The sequence below is a fragment of the Esox lucius genome, chromosome 4 (assembly GCF_011004845.1).
Source record: "Esox lucius isolate fEsoLuc1 chromosome 4, fEsoLuc1.pri, whole genome shotgun sequence".
Taxonomy (NCBI): domain Eukaryota; kingdom Metazoa; phylum Chordata; class Actinopteri; order Esociformes; family Esocidae; genus Esox; species Esox lucius.
Genome location: NC_047572.1, coordinates 23,742,667 through 23,757,975, shown reverse-complemented (window position 1 = coordinate 23,757,975; position 15,309 = coordinate 23,742,667). Strand labels below are relative to the sequence as shown.

The 15,309-nt window shown below is 40.7% G+C and overlaps 1 protein-coding gene across 5 annotated transcripts in view; it reads left to right on the top strand.

The window, feature by feature from the left end:
* Positions 1-15,309, top strand: part of LOC106024272 (protocadherin gamma-A3) — a 214,024-nt gene that overhangs the window by 13,404 nt on the left and 185,311 nt on the right. The window contains exon 1 of one of the 5 annotated variants that reach the window (XM_034291838.1): positions 435-2,869. The exons of 1 other annotated variant lie outside the window; for it this stretch is intronic. In XM_034291838.1, coding sequence (XP_034147729.1) covers positions 458-2,869 — 2,412 coding nt within the window. In that variant the 5' untranslated portion in view covers positions 435-457. Of the gene's footprint in view, positions 1-434; positions 2,870-5,923; positions 8,418-9,445; positions 11,864-15,309 lie in introns of those variants that run through there. 3 more of the 5 variants (XM_034291837.1, XM_010895779.5, XM_034291845.1) reach the window with 3 other exon arrangements.

Genomic DNA, 15,309 nt, shown 5'->3' with positions numbered 1-15,309 from the left:
GAATGTGATAACACAAACTTAATACTGTACTTAAAGACATATTTCAGAAATAATAATGAATGGATTTTTGCTTTATTATTCATCTCTACTAACATCAGCGTCCGGTTTCACATTGTCGCTTTCCAAGGTGCTGAAATGTAAAGAAAATGGGTTTTGGATTAAACAGACTATTTATTGGCGTTCTCATTGTGACTTTTTGTGAAAAATAGATAGAGAACAAATATTGCATTAGTATGTGCAATATTTGTTGATTACTCACAGTGTCGCTGTTCACCATATGTTTGGATAGATCTAGTTCTCCACCCACTGGTGTTGTTACTGCTGCCATTTAGCTGCCGAAAATATATAAAACGGTCAGATTCATAACTCATTTTGTGGACTTTATTTTCATCATATCCCAAATATTTGTTCAATAGGATTTGTTTACATTGTAATATCTTGGCTCTATGGTGTCTTGATGTTTAATACCAGAATGGAACACAACGGAGTATCGGTAACCCGTCTGGTGTGCGGCTTTGCTTTCTTTCTTTTGCTTCATTCCGCCTATGGAGACGTGAGCTATGCTGTTCCCGAGGAAATGAAACGCGGACATGTGATTGGAAATATTGCCAAGGATCTCGGACTGGAAGTGGGAAAACTGTCTGTTCGTAAGGCCCGCATTGATGGCGAAGGGAACCGTAAACGTTATTGTGACTTAGATATGAATACTGGAGATTTAATTGTTACCGAAAGGATTGATCGGGAAGGTCTTTGTGGAGAAAAGGTTTCTTGTCTCCTAAGGTTCGAACTGGTCCTGGAAGGTCCATTGGAATTGCATGGGATATCACTTCAAATACAAGACATCAATGATAATGCGCCTATATTTCCCAAAGATGTAATCAAGATAGACATCAGAGAATCTGCTGTCAAAGGAGCTCGTTTTCGTGTGAACGAGGCCCATGATGCAGACATAGGACAAAATGCAGTGCAAAGCTATACATTACAGAGGAATGAGCATTTTGTTCTGAACGTACTTTCAAATGCAGACGGTGGGAAAAATGGAGAATTAGTGTTAGAAAGAGAGCTAGATCGCGAGGAGCAGAACGAGTTGAGACTATTACTGACAGCTGTAGATGGAGGCACTCCGCAGAGATCAGGTACAGTAATCATACACGTTGCTGTCCTGGATGCTAACGATAATGCCCCAGTATTTAGCCAGGCGGTTTATAAAGCCAGTCTGCCTGAAAACTCTCCTTTAGATACAGTAGTGGTTACGGTGAGGGCAACAGATGCAGACGAGGGAGCAAATGGGAAAGTGATGTATGAATTCAGTCGTATTTCTGATTTAGCCAGACATATATTCGATCTAAGCCAGATAACCGGAGAAATAAAGCTTAATGGCCCTTTAGACTTTGAGGAAGAACACACGTATGAAATGCGCGTAGAAGCAAAAGATGGATATGGACTTACATCTGATGCCAAAGTCATTATAGACATCACAGATGTAAATGACAACGCACCTATGATATATATTAAGTCTCTGACTAACCCCACCCCTGAGAACGCGTCTCCCGGTACAGAGGTGGGCATCATTAACGTGCAGGATAGAGACTCCGACAATAACCGACAGGTTAACTGCTTCATTCAGCAAAATGTTCCTTTTAAGCTGGTGCCATCTATCAAAAACTACTATTCTCTGGTGACCACGGGCGAACTGGACCGTGAGCTTGTGTCTGACTACAATATTACAATCACTGCCAATGACAAGGGCTCTCCGTCTCTGTCCTCCTCTAAAACTGTCCAGATATCTGTGTCTGACGTTAACGACAACCCACCTGTATTTGAGGCACAATCATATAGCGCCCACCTGAAAGAAAATAATAAACCTGGCCTCTCCGTGTGTTCGGTTACAGCTCAGGACCTAGACTGGAAACAGAACGGCACAGTGATTTATTCGCTTTTACCAGGTGACGTGAACGGTATCTCTGTGTCTTCTTTGCTATCTGTTAACGGAGACACAGGGGTGATCCACGCTGTCAGGTCGTTTGATTACGAACAGTTCAGAAGCTTTAAAGTCCACGTGCAGGCCAGAGACAACGGTTCTCCTCCACTCAGCAGCAACGTCACTGTCAGTGTTTTAATATCGGATGTGAATGACAACTCTCCTCAGATACTTTACCCCGCCCCAGATGGGAACTCCTTCATGACCGAGCTTGTCCCCAAAGCTGCACACGGAGGCTCTCTTGTGTCCAAGGTGATAGCCGTGGACGCGGATTCCGGTCAGAACGCCTGGCTGTCCTATCATATAGTCAAATCCACTGACCCCGGACTTTTCACTATTGGTCTTCACAGCGGAGAGATCAGGACCCGGCGGGACATTTCTGAATCTGACAACATGAAACAGAACCTTATCGTAGCAGTGAAAGATAACGGACAGCCCTCTCTTTCTGCAACATGTGCCATGTTTTTACTTATTTCTGATAACTTGGCTGAAGTTCCAGAACTGAAAGATCTATCTTCTGATGAGAGTAATTCCAAACTCACGTTTTATCTAATTATTGCTCTGGTGTCCGTATCCACCTTTTTCCTCACCTTCATTATTGTTATCGTGGCGGTGAGGTTTTGCTGCAGGAGAAAACCCAGACTTTTGTTTGACGGAGCTGTTGCAATTCCCAGCGCTTATCTACCTAGCAATTACGCAGAAGTAAATGGCTCAGGAACTCTCCGCAGCACTTACAATTATGATACATACTTGACGACGGGTTCGCACACAAGTGACTTTAAGTTCGTCAGTTCTTACAACGACAACACCCTTCCCACAGACCAGACCCTGAAGAAAACTCCCACAGATTTTGCTGAGGATTTTCATGCCTCTGATGATTCTCCAGAGGTAGGCCTTAGTTGTTTTTACATGGTTTCAACTCAACAGGCTCTGTAGCGGGGTTTTCTGCTTGCCGTTTAAATTGTTTATTGCTGTTAATTATGTGATTAGATACCGTGATTCATCATCCCAGAAGACTTGTGTTTTTTTCCAATTTTCATGTATGCTATTTTCTGTTTCACATTTCTGTTTTCTAAATGCAGCTATGCTCATAGAAATGTGTTGTATTCAAATAACTATGTTAAGACAGATGTCACAAAATATATTATGTTAGAGTTGATCTACATCTTTAGTTGAGACTGGCTGAGACCAGGGGCGGAGCCCAGACGATATAAACATTCGGGGCTTAGCCAAACCTAGTGGGGTCCGGGGACATGCTCCCTTCGGTGGAATTTTTTTCTCCCAATTACGTCAACTAAATGCACTATTTTTCAGGCTGTTTGAGATAATAGAATGCCTAAGATTTTATACACTATCTGGGAAAATTATGATAGTTAAAATTAATAAAACAAAATCACCCAGTAGAACCTACAACCTATTTTGTATTTAATTGTTCTCCAGCTGTAGGGAATCCAAAACACCAAAAAGTTTAAGGATGACTCATTTTCACCCCTGGCAACTAAAAAGAGGCAACCATTATCTGAATATTTTTAAGTTAGCCTACATAAGTAAATTTGCTACATCAGAATCCATGAAATGGAAAAAATAACAATTGAAGCTTTAACTCCACAACAAGGTTTATCGTGTATTTTTAAACAATACACAAGTAATAATTATGTAATATAATAAAACAATAAAAATCTGTTTTAAAACAAGAACAATTTATTAATTCATGCATTTCAATTTATACAAAAATTATCCTTAACAGGAAAAATAGAAACTTAGAAAGAAAGCAATACAGGTGAGGATGAAGGCCAGGTGAGGAGGGTAGTGATGGTGTGGAGTGGAAGAAGAGCGACAGCACTTCTGATAATCCTGCAAGAAATTATAAGCACAAATCAATCAGAGGCAAAACATACAACTAATAATCAAACAAACCTAACCTAACACCTTTTTAAAGGAAATGTTTTGGCCTATGGTATCCACCATTATTCACGGAAGACTGGCACGGACATTTGCAAATGGAATGTGTCTGGCTTCCGATGTCATCCGCTTAGTTATTTCTAGCTGTACAAAAAAGCTTGTTATGCTTCTTGATATTGGAAACTGGTATGTTTATACCCTACCATATTATTTTGTAGTATTGAATTTGTCATAATTGTAAACACTAGCACAAATCATATCATTAATAGCACTTTGTTATTGATTTCGTTATTTCCCTATGAACCGGAAGTCTCACACATTCACAGAAAAATTGCTTACTTAGCTTCAAAGTTGAAAAATAAGGTGGATATACTGATTGCATGTTGTGTGGCATGAATGGATATGCATATGGACTATATGAGGGGTGTGGGGAAAAATCGATTCACATATGAATTACGATTCCATCATCTGCGGATTCGAACCGATTCACAAATTTCAAAAATCGATCTAAATGTTTAATAATGTGATGATGCATTATGAATGAAGCTTATACTTGACTACCGAAGTTCATATCAATATCTTAACAAATAGAAATCGTCTTAAATAATGTTTAGTTTAGTCAAGCACACGTCAAGCATTTCTTATGATCTTTCCTTGTACATGTAGGCTACTTTAGTTTTTACATACAAGAAACACATTCAACATGGACATGCATGCGGATTTCTGTGGTGACGAACAAATACCATTACCCGCCTATAAAGAGAATGAACATGTCCTGTTTCAGAGGCTAAATTAATAAATATTGAGAAGGCAATGGCCTGTATTCTATATCTCTGACTCCAAATAATCGGCCACTGATCAGGGCTGCATTTCCCGAAAGCATTGTAACCTTAAATTGATTATAGAACAATTACCACAATGGTCTTTACGATCTATTTAGGCTTACGATGCTTTTGGGAAACGCAACCCAGATCCTGATAGTCAGTTCCTTCCATAGATATGTGTGTCGACTTGATGCTCTAAAATTATAATACATTTGTACTGGAGTTTTGATTTACATGAGCTGTAAACCCTTATCATCAAGATTAAAACAATAAAAAGCTTGAAATATTTTACTTTTTATGTAACGAATGTAGAATATATTAAAGATTTACTTTTAAATTAAAGTATGGGTGGGGGGGGAATCACTTTTCCAGTGATATTGATGCATCTGTACTTGGAATTGTTGTCATCAGGAGGAGGAAATAACTTTGTGGTGTTGCCGAGGTCCCCAGGGTGGTGTGGAGATCCCTAGGGTGGTTCAGAGGTCCCTATATTGGCGTAGAGGTCCCTAGGTTAGTTAAATGGTCCCTAGGTTGCTTATGTTTTTTTCCACAAATCTGACCCACTGCTCTTTCAGTAAATTAAGTTAATTGTTTAGCATTCAGAATAATAGACATCTGTACATCTAAGAAAATTGACAGATTTTATCATTTGAAAACCAGAATAAAACAGTTGTATAATGCTTTCATTTGGTTTGATTTATGATCGCGTTATATTCTCTTTGAGATTTCTCATTTGACTGCATTTCTTAGTAAATTCCCCCGAATTTTGGAATACATTTGACTTACTAGGGATTAATGAAATGAGCATTAAAAATATGATTCCGTGGTTGAATTTGACACTGGAATGTGATAACACAAACTTATACTGTACTTAAAGACATATTTCAGAAATAATAATGAATGGATTTTTGCTTTATTATTCATCTCTACTAACATCAGCGCCCGGTTTCACATTGTCGCTTTCCATGGTGCTGAAATGTAAAGAAAATGGGTTTTGGATTAAACAGACTATTTATTGACGTTCTCATTGTGACTTTTTGTGAAAAATAGATATAGAACAAATATTGCATTAGTATGTGCAATATTTGTTGATTACTCACAGTGTCGCTGTTCACCATATGTTTGGATAGATCTAGTTCTCCACCCACTGGTGTTGTTACTGCTGCCATTAAGCTGCCGAAAATATATAAAACGGTCAGATTCATAGCTCATTTTGTGGACTTTATTTTCGTCATATTCCAAATATTTGTTCAATAGGATTTGTTTACATTGTAATATCTTGGCTCTATGGTGTCTTGATGTTTAATACCAGAATGGAACACAACGGAGTATCGGTAACCCGTCTGGTGTGCGGCTTTGCTTTCTTTCTTTTGCTTCATTCCGCCTATGGAGACGTGAGCTATGCTGTTCCCGAGGAAATGAAACGCGGACATGTGATTGGAAATATTGCCAAGGATCTCGGACTGGAAGTGGGAAAACTGTCTGTTCGTAAGGCCCGCATTGATGGCGAAGGGAACCGTAAACGTTATTGTGACTTAGATATGAATACTGGAGATTTAATTGTTGCCGAAAGGATTGATCGCGAAGGTCTTTGTGGAGAAAAGGTTTCCTGTCTATTAAGGTTCGAACTGGTCCTGGAAGGTCCATTGGAATTGCATGGGATATTACTTCAAATACAAGACATCAATGATAATGCGCCTATATTTCCCAAAGATGTAATCAAGATAGACATTACAGAATCTGCTGACAAAGGAGCTCGTTTTCGTGTGAACGAGGCCCATGATGAAGACATAGGACAAAATGCAGTGCAAAGCTATACATTACAGAGGAATAAGCATTTTGTTCTGAACGTACTTTCAAATGCAGACGGTGGGAAAAATGGAGAATTAGTGTTAGAAAGAGAGCTAGATCGCGAGGAGCAGAACGAGTTGAGACTATTACTGACAGCTGTAGATGGAGGCACTCCGCAGAGATCAGGTACAGTAATCATACACGTTACTGTCCTGGATGCTAACGATAATGCCCCAGTATTTAGCCAGGCGGTTTATAAAGCCAGTCTGCCTGAAAACTCTCCTTTAGATACAGTAGTGGTTACGGTGAGGGCAACGGATGCAGACGAGGGAGCAAATGGGAAAGTGATGTATGAATTCAGTCGTATTTCTGATTCAGCCAGACATATATTCGATCTAAGCCAGATAACCGGAGAAATAAAGCTTAATGGCCCTTTAGACTTTGAGGAAGAACACACGTATGAAATGCGCGTAGAAGCAAAAGATGGATATGGACTTACATCTGATGCCAAAGTCATTATAGACATCACAGATGTAAATGACAACGCACCTATGATATATATTAAGTCTCTGACTAACCCCACCCCTGAGAACGCGTCTCCCGGTACAGAGGTGGGCATCATTAATGTGCAGGATAGAGACTCCGACAATAACCGACAAGTGCGCTGCTTCCTTCAGCAAAATGTTCCTTTTAAGCTGGTGCCATCTATCAAAAACTACTATTCTCTGGTGACCTCGGGTGAACTGGATCGTGAACTAATATCTGATTACAACATTACAGTCACAGCCACCGACGAGGGCTCTCCTCCTCTGTCCTCCTCTAAAACAGTTCAGTTATCTGTGTCTGACGTTAACGACAACCCACCTGTGTTTGAGGCACAATTATATAGCGCCCACCTGAAAGAAAATAATAAACCTGGCCTCTCCGTGTGTTCGGTTACAGCTCTGGACCTAGACTGGAGACAGAACGGCACAGTGATTTATTCGCTTTTACCAGGTGACGTGAACGGTGTCTCGGTGTCCTCTTTGCTATCTGTTAACGGAGACACAGGGGCGATCCACGCTGTGAGGTCGTTTGATTATGAACAGGTCAGGAGCTTTAAAGTCCACGTGCAGGCCAGAGACAATGGTTCTCCTCCACTCAGCAGCAACGTCACTGTCAGTGTTTTAATATCGGATGTGAATGACAACTCTCCTCAGATACTTTACCCCGCCCCAGATGGGAACTCCTTCATGACCGAGCTTGTCCCTAAAGCTGCACACGGAGGCTCTCTTGTGTCCAAGGTGATAGCCGTGGACGCGGATTCCGGTCAGAACGCCTGGCTGTCCTATCATATAGTCAAATCCACTGACCCTGGACTTTTCACTATTGGTCTTCACAGCGGAGAGATCAGGACCCGGCGGGACATTTCTGAATCTGACAACATGAAACAGAACCTTGTCGTAGCAGTGAAAGATAACGGACAGCCCTCTCTCTCTGCAACATGTGCCTTGTTTTTACTTATTTCTGATAACTTGGCTGAAGTTCCAGAACTGAAAGATCTATCTTCTGATGAGAGTAATTCCAAACTCACGTTTTATCTAATTATTGCTCTGGTGTCCGTATCCACCTTTTTCCTCACCTTCATTATTGTCATCGTGGCGGTGAGGTTTTGCCGCAGGAGAAAACCCAGACTTTTGTTTGACGGAGCTGTTGCAATTCCCAGCGCTTATCTACCTAGCAATTACGGAGAAGTAAATGGCTCAGGAACTCTCCGCAGCACTTACAATTATGATACATACTTGACGACGGGTTCGCACACAAGTGACTTTAAGTTCGTCAGTTCTTACAACGACAACACCTTTCCCACAGACCAGACCCTGAAGAAAACTCCCACAGACTTTGCTGAGGATTTTCATGCCTCTGATGATTCTCCAGAGGTAGGCCTTTGTTGTTTTTACATGGTTTCAACTCAACAGGCTCTGTAGCGGGGTTTTCTGCTTGCCGTTTAAATTATTTGTAACTGTTAATTGTGTGATTAGATATCGTGATTCATCATCCCAGTAGACTTGTGTCTTTTCCGATTTTCAAGTATGCTACTTTCAGTTCCACAATTATGTTTTCTAAATGCAATTATGCTCATTGAAATGTGTTGTATTTAAAATAACTATCTCCAGGCAGATGTAGCAGTATGTATTATGTTAGAATTGGTCAACATATTGGTTGTGACTGGTTGAGACCTAAATAAACGTATTTTCCTACATTCTGCACAATTGTTATTTTGCAGAACGCAGTGTTATTGCCTAGTTTTTTTTCGGAACTGTTTAAAAGCCTACAGTAGCATCTGTCCATATAGCTGGTGCTGATATTACCCGTTTTTTGTGATGCCGTTGTAGATATTATTAACTGCCAGTAGCTTTAGCCTATGTATGTCCAACTTCCAGTTCTACTCGTTGGCATTGGGCATTTCCTAGCACTGTTCAGTTAATACAGGAAAAAAAGTATATCCGCTTTGTCTATCCCTCTCTGTCCGAAATTTAGGTTCAGCTACCTTCGTGTAATATTAGTAGTATTTATTCAACATCTCACAATGGATTGTACCCAATGTATTGTGCGAATGATTTTCGTTAAATTATTTGTATTTTTTTAGTTACATCCGGTACATATTTATACTCATTAGCAGAGGTTTCAGTTGGAATAGTCTCCAACTTTTTTTCATTAATCGTGTGTAGTATCTACCTTTATAGTATTTCGAGTACTGCGGTCATGCATGCTGTTAGTTGTGTAATGTCTGTAGGATACTCGCTGTGTCGCTGTTCACCAGCTGAGTTAAGATATCGAGCTATCCACCCACTGGTGTTGTGCTTGGCTCGCGGGCGGGAAAGATAGACGGTCAGGCTTGCAAATTGTACTAATAAGAATTTCATTAAACATTATACTTTTTTGAATACATTTTGAATCTAACGATACGTTGTTCCGCCGTCTAAAACCCACGATGGTACACAGAGGAATCTTGGTGACTGGCCTAGTCTACGTCTTTGTTTTCTCTCTTCAATCCGCCTATGCAGACGTGAGCTTTTCTTTTCCGGAGGAGATGAAACGCGGATCTGTGATTGGAAATATAGCCAAGGATCTCGGGCTGGAGGTGAATGTACTGTCTTTTCGTAAAGCCCGCATTGACGCGGAAGGAAATCAAAAACGGTATTGTGACATTAATCTGAGTACCGGGGAATTGATTGTGGCTGAAAGGATTGACCGGGATGGGCTATGTGGCAAGAGGGCTTCGTGCGTTTTGAAACAGGAACTTGTATTAGAGAATCCGTTGGAACTACAACATATCAGCCTTAATGTTCAAGATATAAACGATAACTCGCCTCAGTTTAAAGAAGATATTATTAATATGGACATAGGGGAATCAGCAGGAAAAGGGTCTCGTTTTTCTCTAGATGAGGCCCATGATGCGGATATTGGACTGTACACAGTGCAAAGCTATACACTGGAAAGAAATGACCATTTCGTTTTGGATGTTAAAACAAAATCGGGAGGACGCAAATATGGGGAGTTAGTTCTAAACAGAGAGTTAGATCGTGAAAAGGATCAAGATTTCAGTTTAATACTAATTGCATCTGATGGTGGCACTCCACAGAGATCAGGTACTGTAATCATACACGTCACTGTCCTGGATGCTAACGATAATGCCCCAGTGTTCAGCCAAGCAATCTATAAAGCCAGTCTGCCTGAAAACTCTCCTTTAGATACTGTAGTGGTTACGGTGAGGGCTACAGATGCAGATGATGGAGCAAACGGTGAAGTGACGTATGACTTTGACCATGCTTCAGATGAGGATGTTAAACTTTTCTCTATTAACGCTAAAACAGGTGAAATTAAAGTTATTGGAGCAGTTGATTATGAGGAGGAGTCCACATATGAATTACAAGTTAGAGCCAAGGATGGGCCAGGCCTAACTTCATATTCTTCATTAGTTGTAGAAATATCTGACTTAAATGACAATCCCCCATTGATATATATAAAGTCTCTGACTAACCCCATACCTGAGAACACATCACCTGGTACAGAGGTGGGCATCATTAATGTTCAGGATAGAGACTCTGGGAACAACCGACAGGTCCGCTGCTCTGTCCTGCAAAACGTTCCTTTTAAGCTAGTGCCATCTATCAAAAACTACTATTCTCTGGTGACCACTGGCGAACTGGACCGTGAACTAGTGTCTGATTACAACATTACAATCACTGCCACCGACGAGGGCTCTCCTCCTCTGTCCTCTTCAAAAACTGTTCACTTATATATATCTGACATCAACGACAACCCACCTGTGTTCATGGAAACGTCTTATGGTGCACATGTTACTGAAAATAACAAGGCTGGTTTCTCTGTGTGTTCAGTTACTGCTCGAGACCCAGACTGGAGACAGAACGGGACAGTGATTTATTCGCTTTTACCAGGTGAGGTGAACGGTGTCTCCGTGTCTTCTTTGTTATCCGTTAACGGAGACACAGGGGTGATCCACGCTGTCAGGTCGTTTGATTACGAACAGTTCAGAAGCTTTAAAGTCCACGTGCAGGCCAGAGACAACGGTTCTCCTCCACTCAGCAGCAACGTCACAATCAATGTCTTCATAACCGATGTGAATGACAACTCCCCTCAGATACTGTACCCCGCTCCGGAGGTGAACTCCTTCATGACTGAGCTTGTGCCCAAATTTGCACACGGGGGCTCTCTTGTTTCCAAGGTGATAGCGGTGGATGCGGACTCCGGCCAGAACGCCTGGCTGTCCTATCATATAGTCAAATCCACTGACCCTGGACTTTTCACTATTGGTCTCCACAGCGGAGAGATCAGGACACAGCGGGACATTTCTGAATCTGACAACATGAAACAGAACCTTGTCGTAGCAGTGAAAGATAACGGACAGCCCTCTCTCTCTGCAACATGTGCCATGTATTTACTGATTTCTGATAACTTGGCTGAAGTTCCAGAACTGAAAGATCTATCTTCTGATGAGAGTAATTCCAAACTCACCTCTTATCTGATCATAGCGCTGGTGTCCGTTTCTACCTTTTTCCTGACTTTCATTATTGTCATCCTGGCTGTGAGGTATTGCCGCATGAGAAAACCCAGACTTTTGTTTGAGGGAGCGGTCACCATCCCCAGCGCGTATCTCCCTCCCAACTATGCAGAGATGGACGTCTCAGGAACTCTCCGTAGCACCTGCAATTATGACACTTACCTGACAACCGGTTCACGCACCAGTGACTTTAAGTTTGTCAGGTCTTACAATGACAACACATTTCCCACTGACCAGACTCTGAGAAACATTTCGACCAACTTGTCTGAAGAACTTGAGGATTCCAACCGGTCCTTAGAGGTAGGCATTTGATGTATGACAATTATGAGATTCGGTCTCTCTTTTATCATAGAATGTAAGCCAACCCTAACTCTTTAAAATGCTTTGTCTAACAAAACCCTGGAGTGCAACAGGCTTGTTTGAACCAGATTGATTTATTTTGAGTTGGGACCGTCTTTTAAATGGACACCATGTTCGCTCCTTTGAGTATGACGAACAGAACAGAACCATGATTTCTGTGAACTGCTATTGATCAGTATTGCACAAGGGGTCTAATATTGCTGGGTTAAGGTTAGTTGCTGTCATTTAGGCACAGTCAATATAACTGATCTAACAAAGTGGGTGACTCCTTAAATCCGTCATGATTTATTTCTGTTATATTAACAGGCCTCAAAACATGTTTGATTTGATGGTCTTCACTGGATAACAGTCCGAAATGTTCCTTTTCAGGTTTCAGTGCTAGCTTCACCTTACTTGCACTGGTAGTGGATAAGTCCCTTTTAGCTGTAATGCTGTTCATTGGTTGGATGACATGAACAAACAGTACTGTACAAACATACAGTACACGTTGACATCCACACCAGCAGCATGCATACGTTCTTACATAAACATAATGTGATATACACATCAGACAAGTTTGTTCACTCTCTTTCAGGCAGTTGACCAATGCACTTTGGCCTTAGTTGTTGTGAGAGGCCTATAGGTGCCTTGATGTTACCCTGGGGTTCTTAAGGCTATGAGCCTGTTTCGGTTAGCTCTTAGACTGAATTTGGTGGGACAACCTGTCCGGTGTAGATTGCCAGGTGGTCTGAAATCATCTCCATTTGTTGATGTTCTGTTTGATGGTGGAATGGTGTGCTGTGAATTGCTTAATAATGGTGTAATGGTGTAATGATCTTTCTTCTTAGGGCCTAGGGTACTTATTTTGATCATGGCATGATGTGTTTCCTCACATCCTATGATTAAGACAAAACCATATCACATTTCTAATCCTAATGTAAGTCTGGACCTTCCTGAACAACTCTCTAATGACTGAATAATAATTTCAACCTGTTTTGATGCATGTGATTCTAATTTTAGCCTATTTATGTTATGGGTGAAAATACTTTTTTCCTTACAATTAAATTAGATTTCAATAGATTTTTATTGCATAAATGGTTTTAGAGATTAATGCATGTTTAATTACTAGATTCTTAAAGAAATAAATTAAATTATTGATATCTGTGGAATATGGTTTTTAGGGGAAATAAATATTACATTCTATTTGGCTATATTTCATTCCTAATGTAGAGAAGAGATTACTTTTAAAACAAAACATAGTTTTTGTAGCTTAATGACTTTATAACAATGTAAATAAATGATGTAGTTGTGCAACCGGTAAGAATAGATGAATTAATTTTATACAGATTCGCACAACTGGAATACTGTATTCCTGTGAAAAAAAGTTATGTTTCATTAGGGCAAAACAATTCTAAAATTTGAAAGGGGAAATGACAACATTTAGAAGTCTTTCTATACCTTGAAGACACAGCATGTTTGCACTTCCTGTGTACAGGAAAAAATATAAAACAGCAGGATGATTAGGCTATATTAAAATATGGCATCTGCAATGACACCAGTGATCTTACAAATAATTATACAGCTATACAGCTGTGCTCATAAGTTTGCATACCCTGGCAGAAATTGTGACATCATGCAAAAAAAGTGTATTTTGTTTAAGGATAGTGATCATATGAAGCCATTTATCATCACATAGTTGTTTGGCTCCTTTTTAAATCATAATGATGACAGAAATCACCCAAATGGCCCTGATCAAAAGTTTACATACCCTTGAATGTTTGGCCTTGTTACAGACACACAAGGTGACACCCACAGTTGAAAGTGGCAATTAAAGGTCAATTTCCCACACCTGTGGCTTTTTAAATTGTTATTTGTGTCTGTGTATAAATAGTAAATTAGTTTGTTGGCTGTCATGTGGATGCACTGAGCAGGCTAGATACTGAGCCATGGGGAGCAGAAAAGAACTGTCAAAAGACCTGTGTAACAAGGTAATGACATTTTATGAAGATGGAAAATGATATATAAAAAGAGATCCAAAGCCTTGCAAATGCCAGTCAGTACAGTTCAATCACTTATTAAGAAGTGGAAAATTCGGGGATCTCTTGATACCAAGCTAAGTCAGCTGGACCAAGAAAGATTTCAGCCATAACTGCCAGAAGAATTGTTCGGGATGCAAAGAAAAACCCACAGGTAACCTCAGGAGAAATACAGGCTGCTCTGGAAAAAGACGGAGTGGTTGTTTCAACGAGCACAATACAAAAATGAACTGCATGGTTGAGTTGCCAAAATGAAGCTTACTGCGCCAATGCCACAAAAAACCCTGGTTACAATATGCCCAACAATACCTTGACGCGCCTCAGTTTCTGGCACACTGTAGTCTGGAGTGACGAGACCAAAATAGAGCTTTATGGTCACAACCATAAGCGCTATGTTTGGAGAAGGGTCAACAAGGCCTATAGTGAACGAAATACCATCCCCACTTTGAAGCATGGTGGTGACTCACTGATGTTTTGGGGGTGTATGAGCTTTAAAGGCACAGGGAATCAAACAAGATGAATGTAGCATTTTATCAGAAAATACTGGCTGACACTTTGCATTCTTCTGCACGAAAGCTGTGCACGGGACGCTCTTGGACTTTCCAGCACGACTATGACCCTAAGCACAAGGCCAAGTTGACCCTCCAGTGGTTACAGCAGAAAAAGGTGAAGGTCCTGGAGTGGCCATCACAGTCTCCTAACCTTATTATAATCAAGCCACTCTGGGGGAGATCTCAAACGTGTGGTTCATGCAAGACGACCAAAGACTTTGCATGACCTGGAGGCATTTTGCCAAGACGAATGGGCAGCTATACCACCTGCAAGAATTCTGGAATGGGCAGCTATACCAACTGCAAGAAAACTATTACAAAAGACTGCACATTATCATTGATGCTAAAGGGTGCAATACACTGTATTAGGTACTAAGGGTTTGCAGACTTTTGAACAGGGGTAATTTCATTATTTTCTTTGTTGCCATGTTTTGTTTTATGATTGTGCCATTCTGTTATAACCTACAGTTGAATATGAATCCCATAAGAAATAAAATGTGTTTTGCCTTCTCGCTCATGTTTTCTTTACAAATTGTACTTATATTAACAATTCTCCAAGAGTATGCAAACTTTTGAGCACAACTGTAGTAGCCTAAATTAGGATTGTCCAAAAGTTGTGGAAGCCAAAAATGCTCAAATCCCCATTTAAAATAATAATACTCCTGGCCTAGAGTGGTGTAGAGGTCTAGAGGTCCATTGGGTGGGGCAGAGGCCCCTAGGTTGATGTAAATGTCCCTAGGCTGGTGTAGAGGCCCCTAGGTTGATGTAGATGTCCCTAGGGTGGTGCAGAGACCCATAGGTTGATGTAGATGTCCCTAGG